Source organism: Crotalus tigris, unplaced genomic scaffold, assembly GCF_016545835.1.
Source record: "Crotalus tigris isolate CLP2741 ecotype Arizona unplaced genomic scaffold, ASM1654583v1 scf7180000017585.4430047, whole genome shotgun sequence".
NCBI lineage: Eukaryota > Metazoa > Chordata > Lepidosauria > Squamata > Viperidae > Crotalus > Crotalus tigris.
This window is the reverse complement of record NW_024096493.1, coordinates 2014939-2034329: the sequence shown is the minus strand read 5'-3', so window position 1 is coordinate 2034329 and position 19391 is coordinate 2014939. Positions and strand designations below refer to the sequence as shown.

The window sequence follows — 19391 nt, the reverse complement described above, 5'->3', positions numbered from 1 at the left end:
ATCAGCTACAATGATGCTTTCTAAGCATCAGACAAAATATAAACTCCTCTGTTGAGGGTTTTTTTTTAAATATAAGCAACAAATCAAGATAAATGTAAAAATGCTGAACAAAAAAGCAAGAACAAAAGCAAAGCAAATGCAAAATTTAAAAAAAAATCCAAAAGATGTATCTCCTTCACTTCCATCATTGTCAGCGTTCCAGCTGTTTCTTATCCATTGAATTAGGCTGCAGTCCTAAATATGCTTCTTTGGAATGAAGCCTCTCTAGGCTATGTTATATAATTCTTGGATATTTTTTTTAAATAGCATACAGTATTAGGAGTCCACTACAACCTGGACTCATTAGGGAAAACAAATAATCAATAACTCTTTGTTACTTTCTAGCAGTGGTTCTCAACCTTTCTAATGCCGTGACCCCATAATGCAGTTCCCCATGTTGTGGTGACCCCCAACCACTTATACATCACCGGGTGCCAGGGGCGTGGCCAAAGAAAAGGGGGAAAAAATGGCGGACAGCCTTGTTTGGCGACCCCCGTGAAATGGTCGTTCGACCCCAAATGGGGTCCCGACCCACAGGTTGAGAACCACTGCTTTATAGTGAGACTGCTCTTGTGAGAGTAAAGGTTAAATTTGTATATATTCCTGGAACTCTTTGAGCCACCATCTTTAACCTATCAGTTCTATGCATGTAGCAATCAGAAGAACTTTAAAAATCAAAGCTGATAGAAAAAAAAACAAATAGCTTATTAAAATTAACAGTTACTCAGACTAAGATACATTTTCTTAGTAAAAGATTTAAGTAATTCCAAAATAGCCTTTATGTCTAGAACCCCCAGAATCACAGGCAACAAAAGTAAAGCCTAATTTAAAGACTAATGTGCGGTAGAGTCAGAAATGTAGTTAGTAACTGGCAAATGCAAATTTTTTTGCCTGATATTCAGATTACATCTTAAGTCAAATGAATTGAGATATGTAAACTGAGGATTTACTGTACTTTATGTGTCATTTGCTATGGCCTCAAAGTGAACAACAGTTGCAGCTTTCCATGTTTCCTGAAAGCATCTCAATAGACCTGTGTGATACAAAATGTTGGATTAAATTACTTCCCTCCTGATCCAGCATCTCTTCTGTTCAAGATCTAGGATGGACAATATTTCAGAGTCTGCAGGGCCACAACTCATCTGTTTCACTTTCTGAAGAGCTGTAAAAGCCATCTGGTAAGGCTGTGAGGTAGTAGCATGGACGTGTGTATGTTTTTTTAAAAAAATATTTTATGGGTTTCCTCCCTCAGAGCATATGAACCTTTGTCCCTTTGTTTCATGGTGTTTTACCAATCTCATCAGCCAGCCTTATAATTTCCTCTATGTGACCAAAGTCAAGAATTGCTTTGTTCATTCAGTGAGCTGTTGTACAAAAATAATATCCTACAAAGTGAGAAATGCTATAGTGAATTATCTAAAGCGAGAGCCAAAAGTAAATCCCCTCCAAATTCCAGTTTGCCATTGCGGCCGCCGCAACCGCTGGAAGGCAAGCTCCGTCTTCCACGTTCGGTTTTGCTCTGCTGGGGGACCCTGGAAAAGATCGAAAGTCACCCTGTAGGGGTGACGAGCAAGGAGAGGACCCCCACTTGATCGAGGAAGGGCGGCAGCCCTTCCGCTCAATCCGGGGCAGCCCTCCAAACTGGCAGAGGAAAGATCGGCCATAGTAATATGGCCTGTTACTAGGCTGCAGACAGCCAAAGTCAAACTTACCACCAAGCACTTCAAAAGTAACGCAGATGAAACTGGGTGAGATCCGATCTTCTCTTTACCCTACATATTTTCTTTTCCTTTAAAAGCTACCGAAGTATCTTTCCCCCTGTGAGGAGAGAGGGAAGGGAATTTCTATCCCACCCTCTAAGAATAGCGGCAACTGACTACCCAGGTGAATTAAAGCACTAAAAGAATATCTTTAATCTAATTGGATTTATATGTTCCTGAAACTTGGGGACCAAAATTTTTCCTATTGTTATTGGAGACTTTTGCTTTTATCTACAAGAAAGAAATAAAACTGGAAAAAGCAGTATAAAAATTTTGGACTTAAAAATCTTTAAACGGCATCTGTAACATCTTGTGGTGAAGTTTGGTATTACAACTTGTTATTTCCTAAAAGAGACTTGGCTCAAAGCCCAGACCTTAGATAAGACTCTTCTGATCTTGGCACCACCTGTGAGAAACCCAGATGTAAAAGAACAGCTGGGCGGCATAACTGACCTACTTGAACTGTGAATGTAAATCTTTATTGACTTTCAGAGTTATATATGGGGAATTGCCTTCCTATCTCTTTATTTGAGGAATACTGGTTACTATATGAGATGATGAAATACCTTGGACTATAAAATCTTGCTTGACAAATGACTTCTACTATAAAGACTATTTAAAAAAAGTGAAAGTGATGGATGAGGACCAGGAAAAGATTCTTTCCATGTTGAAAGCAATACATGAAACCATTCTTTCAGCTTGTGACGAAATAAGATGTTACAGAAAAGAACAAGATGTCAGCTTAGATATACAAACCCAAATTCCAACTACAACTAAAGAACTAACATTACAGAAGGTAACAGAAGAAGTGGAACAATCAAATACTAAGACTACAAATACTAATACAGTCAATGGAATATCCAGAAAAGGAACTGACAACACTGAAAATGGAAAAGACTTCCTGTATAAACCAGAAGAAATTTGAGGAGCAAGAAGAAGAACAGAGTGAATGGATGATAAATATACCAGGACAATTATGGGGATTTGGAATAATAGGGAGATGATTTAAGGAATACAAATAGGCTAGCCCTTCCAAAAAATGGCAACTAAATGGTATCTCTTATTCCAAACAATATATATAATAATATAGGGAGATCTATTTGATGATTTAAAAGCCTTGACATGGAAAGCTAGTTGGCAAAGAAAGAAAGCCAGAATAAGGCTGAAGAAAATTGGGGTTTTGATTTATTAGAGGGGGTTTCATATTACTAATTAGAGGGTCAAAGGGAGAAGTTGAGATAAGAGAAATTTTGGTCATTAAATTTAAAATATTTGGAAATTAATCAAAAATAAGGATGCTATTTGTTTAATACTTAAAAATTAGATCCAAAAGAAAAAAATATTATGAATATGTTTGATTTATTAACTCAGACAATATATATAATGGGCTTTGATTTATTAAATGGGATACTGTATTATTAATTAGATAATGTAAGATGGGGGAAATAGATAACTTTTAGGAAATAGAAATAGGAAATAGAACAAGATTATACCAAAATAGATAAGATGTATTTTGAATATTAGATTCTTTTATGAATTGAGATAAAGGAAACTTTGGGTACCTAAAACCTGGAAATTATAAATATCAAATGTTAACTCTGAATATATTGATGGGAAACTAAAATTGGGAAAAACCAATAACAGGACATTGATTGAATGTAAAGATTGAATGTAAAAGTAATTAAGATATGTATAAGCTAAAATTTTATTGATAAATGTAACAATGATGTTTTTATTTAGTTGATATAATAAGAACTGTATTCGCTTAAATATGAGATAGTAGATATTAAGAGAAAAAGAGAGGAAATATTTGAGGTTGTAGTTTGAGATTTGTACTAAAAAATTTTGTATGTTACTGAATTATTGATTAACCCAGCCACCACATTGCTTTTTAAATACCTAAATGTAAAGTTAGAAAATTAAAAAAAACAAAAACAAAAGTAAATCTCCCCAACAGATCTCTCTCACATATGCTCTCATTTCATTCCAGAAGAAACTGAAAAACCACCAAAGTGTTACTGCATAATGTTTTGTTTTCAGAAAGCAAATGCTACATTTTTCCTAATTTCCTTTGACCATTCAATCACACACGTACCTACTGTAATTGCTTTTACAGTGGATATCTCTGAACAAATGAATTGCTAAAAGACACCTACTGATCAGTTAAATAAAGCAGATATATTTAAAAGAAGCTGTACTGCTAATGAATGTACAACACCTAGAACGTAGACGGCATATAACAATACTAACAGCAATCACAAAAGGATTTTGTTTTGTTGAAATTCTTCTAAGCTATATCGTCATCAACTTATTTTAACAATTGGACTAAAAAAAATAACTGCAACATGGGATAAATCAAATGGTTTTGATTTGATTTCTCCTCCCATCTTCTTTTTTCTTTACATAGCAATAAGGACCCAAATATATGCATAATATTTTGACATTTATTACCCTTCCTCTTGGTCAAAGCTTATTAACAAAATCAGGACTTTTCCTAGGGATTTAGGTAATCAGCACTAGTATTATTATATACAAACTCTTCCCAGGTCAGCCTATAAAGATTCACGTATTTCATCTATGCTGCCAGTTTATAGTACAATCTACCTGAAATAGCAATAGCATTTAGGCTTATATAAAGTCCCACAGCGCTTTACAACACTCTCTGGGTGGTATATAATAAGCATTATAAAAATGCCTCTTGAGCAAGCCCCTTATATTTCATTTTTCACCCCCCCCCAATCTGTTCTTTTGCCTTTGTTTCTTCAAGCTGTTTCCAGAATATATTCTCTGATACTTTTGTGATGCCATACATCAGGATTAAGCAACTTGTTTTCTGTTTAAAAGTAATAGTTCCCAGCAAAATCATCTGTTGGAAGTTGCATCATATGTCAAGGCAAACGCCAAAGGGAACAGGACCCCCTGTGCTCTCTCAGATACTTTTTTTCATTTCTTCTCTTTTTTAGAGATACACTTTTCGTTCTTTTCCTCCTCTTAACCGTAGCACACTGCAAACAGCTGGTGCCAGAAGTCTGCATTCATCCCTAACAGAGGGCTTCTGAAAAAGGCCAAGGGTTGCAGGAGCTCGTCTGCCTCAGCAGTAATAATGTTGTTCTCACAAAAAGAGTGGAATGTGGACACTGTGCCATTTCTAATTTCTTTTTGACCGTTCTTACTTTCTGTTCTCCAACCCCATTCCATTTGCAAGAGAAGCAATCATCCAGCAAATCAGAATTACATTTAATCACAATGGAAAGATGGTCCATTTTTCCCATTTACTATCTTCAGCAGCTGACTAGTGATATTTAAGTTAGCCTCATGGCAGGAGGAGGTAAACGTTTCCTTTCGCTAAAGTGTTGGCATTATATACCTCCAATATTTTTCCAAGTTAACATTCCTCTCTTTCCTTCAAACTCAATTACAAATAGTCCTCAACTTATAACCACAATTGAGCCCAAAATTTCTGTTGCTAAGCAAGACAGTTGATAAGTGAATTTTATCCCATTTTATGACTTTTCTTGACTCAGTTGTTAAGTGAATCACTGCAGTTGTTAAATTACTACTACGGTTGTTAAGTGAATCTGGCTTCCCCATTGACTTTGCTTATCAGAAGGTTAAAAAAGGTGATCACATGACCCCAGGATACTGCAACCGTTATAAATAGGAGTCAGTTGCCAAGCGTCTGAATTTTGATCATGTGACCATGGGGATGCTGCAATGGTTGTGTGAAAAATGGTCATAAACCACTTTTTCCAGTGCTATTGTAAGTTTTAATGGTCACTAAATGAAATGTTGTAAGTTGAATTTAGAATTCTGATAATTGTTCTGAATAACTAGCAGGAAATGCCCAGAATTGTTGTTTCTCCTGCAGATTCTTAAAAGATCAGAAAAACAAAATAAAAAATAGACACAATTTTTCCAAGCACATTTCAGCAGAAATTTAGGGGAGATAAGGCAGAATCAAGACAAGCTTCTGAATATAATCCAAACTGTTTCTCCATGACATTGTATCATCAATGAGCAGATTTCATGCTGCCTAAGGGCAAAATTCTTGATGTGCTTCCATGCAGCTTATATTTGTTAAGTTGTTTTTTTAAGCTGTGTTCCTTCAAGCACAGATTGGTTGTTTCTAATTTCCTCAATCTTTGGCATACTATGATACCATAAACTGTGAAACTGGCACTATTTCTTGTATCTTTTTATATTAAGTAAACACTAGACATTCTCCTTTGGAGAAGCTATTCTTATGGCCTGCAGAAGCCATTCTGGATAAGAAGATAGCAAAAGACTCATTCACCTTTTTTCTACTTGCTGGAGATAATGACAATACTTACAGACTTAGAAATTAAGATTTCCTTCCAAACACTCATTCTATGAAATCCTGTTCTGTTTATAGATCTAGTTTATACAGATCTCCTAATTTTTCACACAGGTGGTAAAAATATTTGGGTGCTACAGTATAGCAATTTGGCATACAAATAGGAGATCATATGATTCAATATGACTTTACAGAAAAAGATTTCTTTACATACAAAGCAAGCATGTTAGGCTTAGATAAAGAGAGATAAGGATTATTTTCTGTGTGAAAGGAAGAGTGATTAGTCATGTGACTTCCCATTTAATACATATGCATACATATCATTATTATCATTATCATCATCATTATTATTATTGAAAAACCAATGAAGGTAAAAAATCCAACAGAATAGTACTTAACAGAGACTTAATATTTTTATCAACATGCTTTAAATGTCACAGGATATATCTTTCTATTACTTTCCACACTAGATGATAAGAGTCTTTTGTTTTCCAGAACTGTGAATCCATAAATTCAAAGTCATCCAATGCAATTCCCAGATTAATAATTGGAAAATATTTTCCGGTATATTTAAAGCAGAGAGCCTACCTTATTATGCTCATAATTGTATGGGATTCTGAGTGTATCCATAGCTCTGATCATGGACTGCATTGCTGTAAATATATTCTGATACACAAGCTTTGTGAACCCTCTTTTGTCTTCATCAGAGTATCCTGAACCGTGGATGATTCTCATTTGTTTGATAAATGTGCTTTTGCCACTTTCTCCTGTACCTGCAAAACATTTGAAAATAGATGCATCATTAGATTACAATGGTTGTAGCAAAAGCATCAGCTCCACAGCTTTACTTGCCTAATTTAAGAATTACACTAATAAAATAATATAAACCCTAACAATTAACTTATTCTATGTCACAATACTAGGTTAACGAGTTAAATCAAATCTAAAACCTTGTCATATTAAGCGTTACTTAATCTCTACCTTGTTATCATATGAAGAAAAAGAAGTAATTTGCACCTAACAATGAAACATTTTATATACAGTATAAATCTCATTTTCCAAGTGAGAATATTCTGTCATTCATAATCAAGTAATTAGTTACTTCATCACAGTACCACTAGAACCTTTATGTGATAATGAAATACAGAAAAATATCCATATCATCACAAAATAGCTTTAGATCCCCCCCTCACAGTGAATTTTAAAAATATTTTGCTCAAAAATCCCCACCTATGTTCACACCTTAGAATTAGTTTTAAAAATTTTGTTACATTGCATTTGAAAGTATTTATGTGCCCTTGCCCCTTTCCTATAAGGGACTCAAGTAAACGTCTTTTCTACAAGAAAACATTTTACAAACATACAAAGTGTAGAAGACACTATTTAGATGACATAACAGCAGAGAGGCAATGCTTCTATTTTGGTGTCACAATGAACAAGCTCATGCACTAAAAAATAAATAAACTCATATTCATCCCGATTTCACTCTAGATTAGAGGTCTCCAACCTTTTTGTTTTGGCGGCCCAGAAAGGTAGGCAGGCAGGCACCGCTATGTGCGTGCATGCAAATGGACTGCGCACATGTGCATGCAAAAATGACCCCTCACACACGTGCATGCACACAAACAGCAGCACGCAAGCACATGTGCAAACAGGGCTACATGGGTGCGAGTGCTGCAAATGGGGTGGTATTATCGCTGGCGGAATGCTATGGGTGGCGCTAGAGCCAGTGGGACGCTCAGGGGCGGGTATAGCACTGGTGGGATGCTCCAAGCGGCATTAGCGCCAGTAGGACGCTTGAGATGGCGTTAGCACCAGTGGGATACTCGGGGTGGTGCTAGTGCCGGCAGGACGCTTGGGTGTGGGGCGGCGCTAGCACTAGCGGGTTGCCTAGGATGGCGCTAATGCTGGTGGGATGCTTGGGGATGGGGCAGAGCTAGCACCAGCGGGATGCTCGGGGTGGCGCTAGTGCTTGTGGGACGCTTGGGGTGGGGTGGTGCTAGACCCGTGGGATGCTCGGGGCGGTGCAAGCACAAGTGTGCACTGGCCATCTCTTCACAGCCTGGTGGTCAAGCGGCTGTGGCCTGGTAGTGGGCTACGGCCACAGGTTGGGATGCCCTGCTCTAGATGTTTAAAGTAGATGTCCCAAAGGAAAATAATTCTATACATCAGCCATTCAACTAATTTTTTTTATATATATCCAGGATGAAAATTAGAAAAAGAAGAACATCCAAAATTTGATTTAAGGACATCCAAAATTTGATTTAAGGACATCCACTAATGAAATGAGTGACTTTTAGCAATTCTGCAGTTTATGTACCCTCAACATTATTTTGATATGATATGCTATGGTGTGATATATGATATGGTACGATATATATGTTGTTATATGATATTATGTTAGACTTAGGAGTTCAGAAGGTGTTATCAGGCAAAGAATAGTTTTTTAAAAAGGTGAACGAAGTATAATTTCTGTGTTTCTCTAGATTCTATCCTAAACGTACTACTCATAAAGACATTATGGCTAAACTGGTTACACAACAAGCAGTGGCAAATCCATCTAAGGAAAAAATATGAAATATACTCGATGTGAACAAAGATATGCATAAAATAGTTATAAGTTTTCAGAATTTCCATAACAACATAAAAAGTAATGTATGCTGTTTTCTTTAGCAGCAGGCATTTTTACATAAAATTTGGTATAGCATATCTTTAGGTGAGGTCAGTCTCTTCTGACCATTGGCATTGCTTATGAACATATAGAGCATATGTATCAGATAGGAAAGGCAATTTGTAAATATTTTAAAGAACTTGAAAATATTTCACTATATTTTATCTGACATAATAATATCTCCTTGACCCTTACAAACAGCAATCCCCAACTTTGTGGCTTGGTGGCCCAGCTGGGACGGGAGAGAGGAACTGGGCCGTGTGAGCGGCTGGCTGGTGTGTGCACGTGTGCAGCTTGACTTGTGTGAGTGGCAGGCTGGCACGCACACACATGCATGTGCAGCTCAACCTGCTGAGCCGCTGCTCACACAAGTCTAGCTAAGCCCGCGTGCTGCCCTCCTAATTGCACGGCCTGGTTCTGAATAAGCCGTGGCCCTGGGGCTGGGGACCCCTGCCTTATATGATTCAGAGAGAATCAGAAGTAGACCTCAAATGTTTCTATCACAAATGCTCAGATTTTTACACCTCTTAATATTACATGTTAGCAACCAGCTACTTTCAGAAAATTGAGTCTTAGACTAATTACAAATAGAATACCTTCAACAGGTAAATCTACATAGTATTTACTGTCAATTCAGTATTTTAGCTGGGTTCCAATTTTCTCTGAATAAGTCAAACTAATCATCACAATTACAACAATACTGACTCTAGGTTCATGAAAAAATCAAGCAAAAAAAAAAAAAGATAAAAGGTGATGACTATCTTCTAACAGCCATTTCAGCTCAAGCATTCTTTGTCTGCCCATCTTGTGCTGAGGAACATCCATTCTAGTCCTTGAAGTTCTATATATCTGGCCACTGATATTACAGAATATGATTCTTAATGTTATTTTTCAAGATCTCATAAACTGTCTAATAAGGAATTATTAACCATCTTGTTTGCAATTCAGCCAAGATGAGCCATGTATGTCACCTGTAGATTAGATTACAACCAGCTTTCTTCCTTATAGTGAAGGATGCTTGAATGGAATGAAGAAAGCTGGATTGTATTTGAATTGTGTTTGAATGCAAACACATTGCTGATTTACAAAGCAATACAGCATAAAAGATAGAAACTTTGGTTGTTGTGATCTAAAAGAACCACTACAACAAGTGAACTTCTTAATTTGCCCAAAATTCAGAGATCCATTAATCAACCAGAGCTGCAAAGATTTTCAGGGTTGATAGAGTAGCTCACTCAAGTTAATAGAATTTACTTTTTCATTGACAAATGTAAGTCTCTCAATGTATTTGTAAACCTGAAGAGAAAATTTGGAAAGCCCAATTTTGATGGTCATTGTTTATTTTGAACATTAGTGAATAATGCCGAGCTTGCACAATATACAATTACTTTTTCAATTCTGGAAGTGAAAAATGGTACAATTATTTTGCATATGCTATTTTCTTTGTTCCATATTCTAAAAGTTATTTAAAACCTCAATAGATCTGAGGACTTCCGGTTTTGTGTGATAGTGACCGGTTGCGGGCTTGCGGATTCTCTGCACCCCTGTGGCTAATTTCGCTCTGCCTGGGAACCCTAAATGGGTCTAAGTTGCCCCGGAGAGGCGACAAAGAAAGAAGGGTGCTCCAGCAATTCTAGAATGGTGGCAACCATTCTGTTCGACTTGGGGAAAGCCTTCTAACCCGACAGGAGAAAGACTGGCCATATTGTATCGACCATCCCAAGCTACTAGCAACTGAAGTCCAAAAGCACTAACCAGCACAACTGTGAACAGCGTGCTTGAAACTGGGTGAGGATTTTGATCTTCTCTTTTCTATTCTATTTAACTTCCTGGAAAAAATGCCCAAGGAGCAAAATACCTCCGAAAGGGAAGGAGGGGGATTTCCGCCCCACCCTTATACTAATGGAAGTGGTGAATTAATCTTTTTATGGAGGATCAAAATATATGGAAGTGAAATAAATATAAAACCTGAAATTTAAAACTTAAATCTGGATAAATCTAAAATTGTTTGAATGGTTAAGACTCTCATTTTAAAGATAATTGTTTATTTTGGAAATTGAAACATAGTTGCTGACACCTAGTGGTGGATGAAGACTATGACAGCTATGACTTTAATATAAGACTTGGCAAAACTTGGGAAAAGCTCATCTGTGTTTGTGACCTTCAAAGTTTTAACAACAAAGAACAGCTGTGACAAAAAAAGACAATAATCTGGACTGTAGACAAAGAGAGAATTATAAATTTCAGAAAAAAATCTTTTTTGAACTATTTGGATTACAAATATCTGTTTAATTGGGACTCTAAAGCTTTTTGCAGAGAAAAGAAAGGAAGAGAAAAACTCAAATTCTTGGCCATCATGGATCAGAGACATGTAGAAAGAACATATCAAGAAAACATAAATACTTCAAAGGAGGAAATATATAGTATACTGCAACTAATTCAAACAACAATGACTTTAAACCACAAAGAAATCCAAAATAACTTTGAAAATATAAAACAATCTATTTCTAAGTTAACTCTACAACAAAAAAATTCCCAGAAAACAACAACAGAGAAGGAGCAGATAAAACAGATAAATGGATATAGAATTGAGAATAGAGACTTTAAAAATGGAACTTAACAAAACAAGGAAACATGATTTAATCCTAGTGGAAAAAAATTCATAAGAATTGGAAAAAACAACTTATCACTTAAGACTACAAAATAAATCTGAAGACAAGAAAATAGATTGGATAAAATGGACTGTAGAGATGTCAGGAACATCGGAGAGAAAGGAAATGGTAAGAGAAGCGGAGAGAAAGAAAAAGAAAAAAGATTTTCAACAAACGTGGAAAGTCAGAAGCCCTGTACAAAGACACTTCACCTGATTTACTTTTTATATCTACAGCAACATTTAAAACATACGGAAAAACTTTCTGATCCAGCAAAATACATTGATTAAGAAAGATACTGGGCAAAGAAAAAAGACTAAAGTGGAAACCAAGAAAATAGATGATGGGAGTTACCAGAGAGAATATTTAAAAAAGAAACATTTGTTTGACTATGGTTAAAGAAATAGAAAGGTTTTGGAGTTATGTATGTCATTCTAAGAGGGATGAATTCCCTAAATAATATAGTATGCTTTTCCCCTTTTTTTGTTCTCTTTCTTGATATAAGTAATATAAAAAAGTTGAAATGACTTAGATAAAGGAAATGTTTTAAGATACTTAAATGTAATTGAATTTAAGAAAATTATAATGGATAAAAATGTTTTGAATAAGAATTAAAGGACTAGATGATTAGATGTATTCAATGGAATGTTTAAAGATTAAACATATTTTTAATTAGCATTAAAAAGAATAAGAAATTTAGGAAATAAATATATATTAGCTTAGGAGGGATATATATTTTAAGTAGTATGTTATTTTTATGTTTCTTTATTCTTGCTCTCTTTTTTTTTCATTGTTTTATCTATTCCTTAAGAAACATAAAAATGTGAGATGGTTCATATGGAAAAAAGAGTTAAATTTTTAAATGTAATTAATTTCTGAGAAAATCTTAACCAGTAAGAATACCTAGAATTTGGTGGGAGAAACAAATTAAAATAAGGACTGTAATAGGATCTATGATAAGGCAACCAGAATGATTGGATAGAAAAGAATTATTATATTGATGTGATTATTATTTTTAAGAATATTGGGGGAAAATTATATATTTAATTGTTATCTATCAAAACAATAAGAATTGTATTAACTCAATGTTTGCAAAAGAGGATACTTTGTGGAAAGAGGAAATCAGCTAAAACCATTATGTGGATTATGGATTATAGAAATCAATTGTTAATGATTGTTTTACCAATGTAACCCAGACAATACACTATTCACCAATTATTAAGTGATTTATGTTTTTTAAAAAAATCAATAAAATATATTACAAGAAAAAATAATAAAAATAAAACCTCAATAGATCTGGGGTTCTGTTCTTTGATTTTTTTTGCATTAAAATTCTATGCCAACAGAAATTACCACGCTTTCTTTAAGTATAAATCCTGCAAAATGATAACTTTGGGATACTGTTATATACTTCGGAATTCCAGCTTATTTTAACATTAAACTGCTATTGTAAATATTTGTGAACTGCTCAGAGACAGTGAGATGAGTGGTATATAAATGTGATTAATAACATATAAATAGTTGACCCAATATAACCTACCTCTTTGTTTTAAGATGGAGTAAAGGGAAACTGGCTGGTTTTCTTTGATAATGTCTCTGGTCTAAAGTTCATCAACAATGAATTGCAGCACACTTTGTACCATCTATCTAAAGATGAAGTGTCAGTAAAGATAAAGGAGTTGTTGATTAACTTACTTCTTCAAGTTCATTAATAGGCATAAAAACTCTAAGCAGCCTATTACATATACAATGGTAGAAAACCTCTGTTGCGATGTGCCAGATGAAACTTGTAGAGTTCACTGAATTGAGTTTTGCTTTGCAATGGTCATATAGTGAATTCAGTCTTAGTGGTCTGTCATGACCACTTCGTTTCGCCAATTTCATGGGATCTATTCGGACTAATCAGAGTTGAACAAAAAAAAAAATGACCTCAAGTGTTACAGTCAACCTCCAACTCAGCCCAGCATCTGCCAAAGCACTTCAGGGAAATGGCTACCCAGCCTCTCTTTGAAGATCACTTGCCTTGCCTTTTTCCTAATGTCCAATAACCGTTCTTAATGACCCAGTAGTTTTAAACCACTACTTTGATCCTGGCCCCAGAGGAAACAAAAAACATTCTCCTCTCTTTGTAACAACCCTTTAGATATCTGAAGGTTACTGTAATCTCTCTCTCTCTCTCTCTCTCTCTCTCTCTCTTCTCTTCTCTTGAAGCTAAACTTAATTAAATTGTTTCCCATAGGACTTCATTTCCAGTTCCCTTATCAACTCAGTCCAATTTGTTGATGTCCTTTCAGACTGCAGTGCCCAAAACCAGACACAGTATTCCAAGAGGTTTTGACCAAGGCAGTGTAAATGGAACAATTACTTCCTGACTCTATGTTCCTGTTAGTACATCCCAAAATAGCACTGACTGTTTTAACAGCGACATGATACTATGAGCCTATATTCAACTTTTCTTCTACCATCTCCTGTATCCTATACTTGTGCTTTTCATTTTTCCCTGTTAAACTTCATTCTGCTTGGGCCCGCTGATGTTTATCTAGAATGTTTTTAGAACTATTGTGGAAAACAAAGCAAAGATACTACCAATAGTAATAGGTCCTTTGGGAAAAATCCCAATAGCTGAGCATCACTTGAATACCACCAGCATTGACAAAATCACCACCAGTCAACTGCTTTGCTTGGAGCAACTTATATCCACTTTAATACCAACAAAGAACATCTGCCTATCCCAGGTCCTTGAGAAGGAGTAGAGAGTTTGATAACAATGCCAAAAACAATTTAAATATTTACCTGTGCCACCAACCGTAACAGCATTTTTTTAATTACATGATATCAGGGCAATGCATTTGGCACTTATCTCAATCTTCCAATAAAAATTGAAGTAAAGTCATTAACAAATACCTTTTGGTTTTGATTATTAGTCAATAATGAATCCGTATAGAAAGTATTATCATCTAGCCCATATTTTACCATTTTGATCATGAAAATATCATAAGATTTTGCTGAGGTCAAGGTATACTGTATTCATGGCTTTTCCCTGATCTAGTAGTTCTGTTGAGGGGGGAAAAAGGTATTTTGCCAAGACTTGTTTGTGACAAACCTATGCTTGCTCTTATTAACTTTGAATTCCTATAAAAGTGTTCCTAAACTTAATAATCTGCTGAAGGACCTTGTCCCATGCAGATGTCAAATTGATAGGTCTGTAATTTCCTGTGTTCTCCTCTTTCCCTTTTTTGAATACAGAGGCAACATTTACATTCCTCCAAAACCTCACCAGTTCATCCCTAGTTGTCAAAGAATATAGTAATATAGTATAGTATATAATAATATATAACAATATAATATATTACTATATTTCACTACTCTGGATTGTATTCAGCCACAATTTTTCCAAATTTCTTTCCCTCAGGAGTCATGGTCCTGGATTTTGGACATGTTTTCTAAGTCCATTTGAGATACCGTGGTTCAAAAATTATTGCCCTATGATGCATGCTTTGCCCAATTAAAGATCACACATACATACGTATACAAATATAGATATAGAGTTGGTGTGAGTAGGTGGCTATTTAAATTTTCCAAATAAATAAATAACTAAAATATACATGTGCACATGCACACACAACCCATAAAGGCAGCGCACAACTCAATGGAATGCATGAGATGCATTTATCTCTCCCTGGGTTTATGTGACATGGTTAAGAATACAGAAGGTGATACGGTATTATGGCAGGGGAGGGGGGAAGCTGTTTCTCCAAAAACGAAGAGGAGAAAGACGGACTTAACATAAAAGGAAGGATTTTGTAAAAAGTCTGTTTCCTGGGAACCTGAATACTTTAGTAGTACTATTATGCCAAGTACTCTAACAGACAAAATACTCCAAAGGCAAAGATCCAACATCAATTCCATTCCATTTTAACAACAAACCACAATTTCTCACTTCACTGTCTTCTTCCTTCCAAACAGCAGGTATCATTTTGCAAAATTTACCAGCGAAACAAATTAAGTTATCATTCTTCTTCTTACACACAATGTTCTACAACATCAAGTTGACAATAATGCTTGTTTCATTTCCAGTTCTTTCCCAACAGTTAGCACCCAGTCGCTGCATGGAGAAGTGAGACAAACACTGATTTATTTTGCTGCAAAGCATTTAAGCAAATGCATGAAAACACTAGTCATTTGTAACAGCAAGAATATTGTTGAGCTGTAATACAAAATGGCTAATTAGATGCAGACATTGTGTTGCACTAATAGAAGTCCAACTTACGTACACTTACACACACACAGTATCCTAACTAAATTTCAACACGCTCCACCCGTATTTAATTATTAATTAATAAAGCCATAATATAACTTTCCATTGGGGCAAACCAAAAGATGTACAGCAAATTTAAATACATCGTAGCAGTTTCCTTTTCTCCACAATTTCAGAAAAGTTAAATGTTTGATTGCTTCCATCCTTTCCTCTTATATGTACATGTTTACATTTGATCTGCTAGATGTGTTTACTACTTTTATCACTGGAGTGATAAAAATGGCCTTCTACAAGTTTATTAAATGAAGATTTGGGGCCACATTTAAGAGTTTAAGGCAGAGGAATAGAAGATTTTGTCAGACACAGATCTCCAGCTCCTATTTGTATTATTAAAACTTTAACAAAACAAAAAACACAAGCAGTCCCCACTGCTTCTGGCAATGTATCTATGCTGTTGGATGGACCATGTTTTTGGAAGATCAGGATGCTAGTTGTGGCTTTTAAAATTTTGATCAACTGTGCTATAAATCTTCAAAAGAAAATCTGACACTCTAAATGTTGTGATACTGGCCAGACATGTATCTTGCAAACTTACAGTACAGTAATTTTTGTTCTTTTTAGTTCAAAAAAATACTTCTGAATGTTCAGAATTATCTGTTAGTACCAGGTTTCTTCAAAATAACACATTTGCTGTTAGTCAAAATCCCATCTGTGTATTAGGATGAGCTCTTACTTTGCTAAGTACTTAGTATAAACAATAAACAAAAAACATAGAAGCAAACCAGAAGTATTCTCCATAGCTAACTACCACAGTGAATAACCAATCAGTGAAAAATATAAGCCAATAGTTTACTTATTTACAGTTTTTATGCTTTGCTCTATGCCATTTTAATCCCAGCAGTTCACAACACTTAAATAAAACAACAGAAGTTGAAAAACTCTTAAATATTTAAAGATCAATTAAATTTTCAATAACACAAAACCAGTGTACCTCAGCTGACAGTACCTGACACAAGCAGGTGAATCCAACTGCTATTAGGCCAAAAGGTCCATAAAACCATTAGTACTTTTTCAAAAGTTAGCAGGGTAATTGGCATCTTAATGTCTAAGAGAAGACTTTTCCAGAGAGTAGATGCCATCACCAAAATGTCTGCCTCTGAACTTCCCCAAAAGCAATCTCATGAAGGTAGGTAGCCATACCTCTGCTCCCCAATCAAGTTAACATGATTCAACTAGAAAGACAGTCATGGAGATACCTGAAAGCCAAACCATGCAGGGTTTTATAGATTAAAAGGGGCATTGTCTTACCTGAACGCCATTTCTCAGTACGGAGATGGAGAATCCACCAATGGGTTTTCTCTGTCTGCCTGCTCTTGAGACCAAGTAGCCAAACTTGACATGCCCCCTCTTGCTAGGAGATCCAGTCTTGACGAGGGCGAAAGTGGCTGATACTAGACGAGGTGTTGGCTCTCAACCCCAATGCCTAACTGACCTTAAGGACGGGTGTGGATTCTCCATCTCCATATTAAGAAAAGGCGTTCAGGTAAGACAACGCCCCTTCTCCAGTACAGTAGATGGAGAATCCACCAATGGGACATACCAAAGCCTCACTGTCCCGATGGGTGGGAAACAGATAAGACCAGATCCACTTCCCCAGAGACCACCTGCTCGAGGACCCTCCGACCAAAGGAGGCATCCGCTGAAGCGAAGCGGTCAATCCTATAGTGACATATAAAAGGTGAGGGCGAAAACCATGTCGCAGCCCTACAAGTCTCCTCGATGGAAGCCTGAGTGGCCCATGCCGCAGATGTCACAGCGCTGCGAGTGGAATGGGCTGTGATATGACTTGGAGCCGGCAGGGAGGCAGAACAGTATGCCTCTGCTATACAGGCCCTGATCCACCTGCCTATAATGCCAGCGGACACCTTCTATCCCAGGGAAGCTGGACAGAAGGAAATAAAGAGGGCCTCAGATCTGCGAAAGGGTTCCGTGCGTTTGATGTAACGCTGCAGGGCCCTGCGGACATCCAATGTGTGCCACTGCCGCTCCAAGTCATGGGAAGGATCAGGACAAAAGTTAGGCAAGATGACTTCCTGTGTCTTATGAAAGAGTGAGTTGACCTTGGGCATGAAGGTGGGATCCAACCGAAGGACTACCTGGTCCCGGTGGAAGATGCAAAGATCATTCCTGACCGAGAGAGCAGCCAGCTGACGTGATGGTGATTAAGAATGCGACCTTAAGCAATAAGGCCCGCAATGGAATATTAGTGATGGGCTCAAAAGGCAGTTTCGTGAGTGCGTGAAGCACATGAGGCAGTTCCCAGGAAGGATACCTATGTACCACGTGAGGCCTAGTGTTGCATGCACCCTTAATGAATGCGCGTATCCTGGGATGGTGAGCTAGAGGAACTGAGTCCACACAAGTGAGCAACATCGATAGCGCCACCACCTGCCTATGAAAGGTCGCAGGGGCCAGGCCTCTGTCCAGACCGTCAAGAAGGTAGTCTACGATCTGGGGAATAGTTAATTTGTAGACATCCAGTTGCCGCCTTTTGCATCAATGGCAAAAATTTTCCCATGTGGAATCATAAATGCAATTGGTTGCCAGCCTACGAGAGGCCTGAATCATGGCAATTGCCCGTGGTGAGAATAACTCTTGTGTCATGATGCTGCACTCAAGTGCCAGGCGGCTAACTGCAACCACTGAGGGCCCGGGTGTTGGAGGACCCCCTGGTGCAAGGACACACAATGTGAGGGAATCTTCCACGGAGACCGGGACAGATTCATCAGGTCGGCAAACCAGGGCCTCTGAGGCCAGTACGGGGCCACGAGGATCACCTCCGCCTGCTTCTGGAGCAGCTTGCGGATGGTCGCTGGAATGAGCGGGAGGAGAGGGAAGGCATAAAGTAGACCTTGCAGCCACGGAATCTGCAGGGTGTCTGTCCCCTCCGCCCCGGAAGGTAATAACAGGAGAAGTACCTGGGGAGTTGGGTATTGCTCAACGATGCAAACAAGTCGAGGACCAGATGGCCGAATCTGTGGGATATCTCGGAAAAGAGATCCGGATATAGTGCCCACTCCGAGGAGTCTATCGTAGAGCGACTTAGAAAGTCTGCCTGCTGGTTCTTGACCCCCGAGATGTGTTCGGCTCTGAGAGAGGCCAGGTTGGACTCTGCCCAGGATCCTATCAGCTGTGCCTCGGCCATAAGGGACTTGGACCTGGTGCCTCCCTGCCGGTTCACGTGGGCCTTGGACGCCATGTTGTCTGTGAGCATCAATACGTGACGGCCCCTGACCCAGTGTTGGAATTGGCGAAGAGCTAAGTGAATGGCCCTGAGTTCCAGCCAACTGATGTCATGTCTCAAGTCTGTGCGGGACCAACAGCCCTGCACAAACTGAGACTGTAGATGGGCTCCCCAACTGAATAGGCTGGAGTCCGTCGTGATGGTGAGACGGTCCGGCTCCTTGAAGGGTGACCCCTTGGTTACCGCTTGTGAGAACCACCAGCGTAGAGACCTGAGGGTGTGAACCGGGAGCCTCACCTGGCGGTTGGATGTGCTGGCATTCACTCGTTGGAATGGCAAGAGGAACCACTGGAGATCCCGCAAGTGGAGTCTGGCCCAGGGGACTATGGCTATGCAAGAGACCATCTTTCCCAGAAGCTGGGAGAGTAAGACCAGTGGAACGATGCAGTCCTT

General features: G+C 37.7%; 1 protein-coding gene across 1 annotated transcript in view; it reads right to left on the bottom strand.

Moving 5' to 3' along the window:
• The window catches only part of LOC120316041 (guanine nucleotide-binding protein G(q) subunit alpha), a 98330-nt gene that overhangs the window by 53477 nt on the left and 25462 nt on the right, over positions 1–19391 (bottom strand). Inside the window, exon 2 of the mRNA XM_039361184.1 lies at positions 6703–6887. Coding sequence (XP_039217118.1) covers positions 6703–6887 — 185 coding nt within the window. The remainder of the gene's footprint in view (positions 1–6702; positions 6888–19391) is intronic.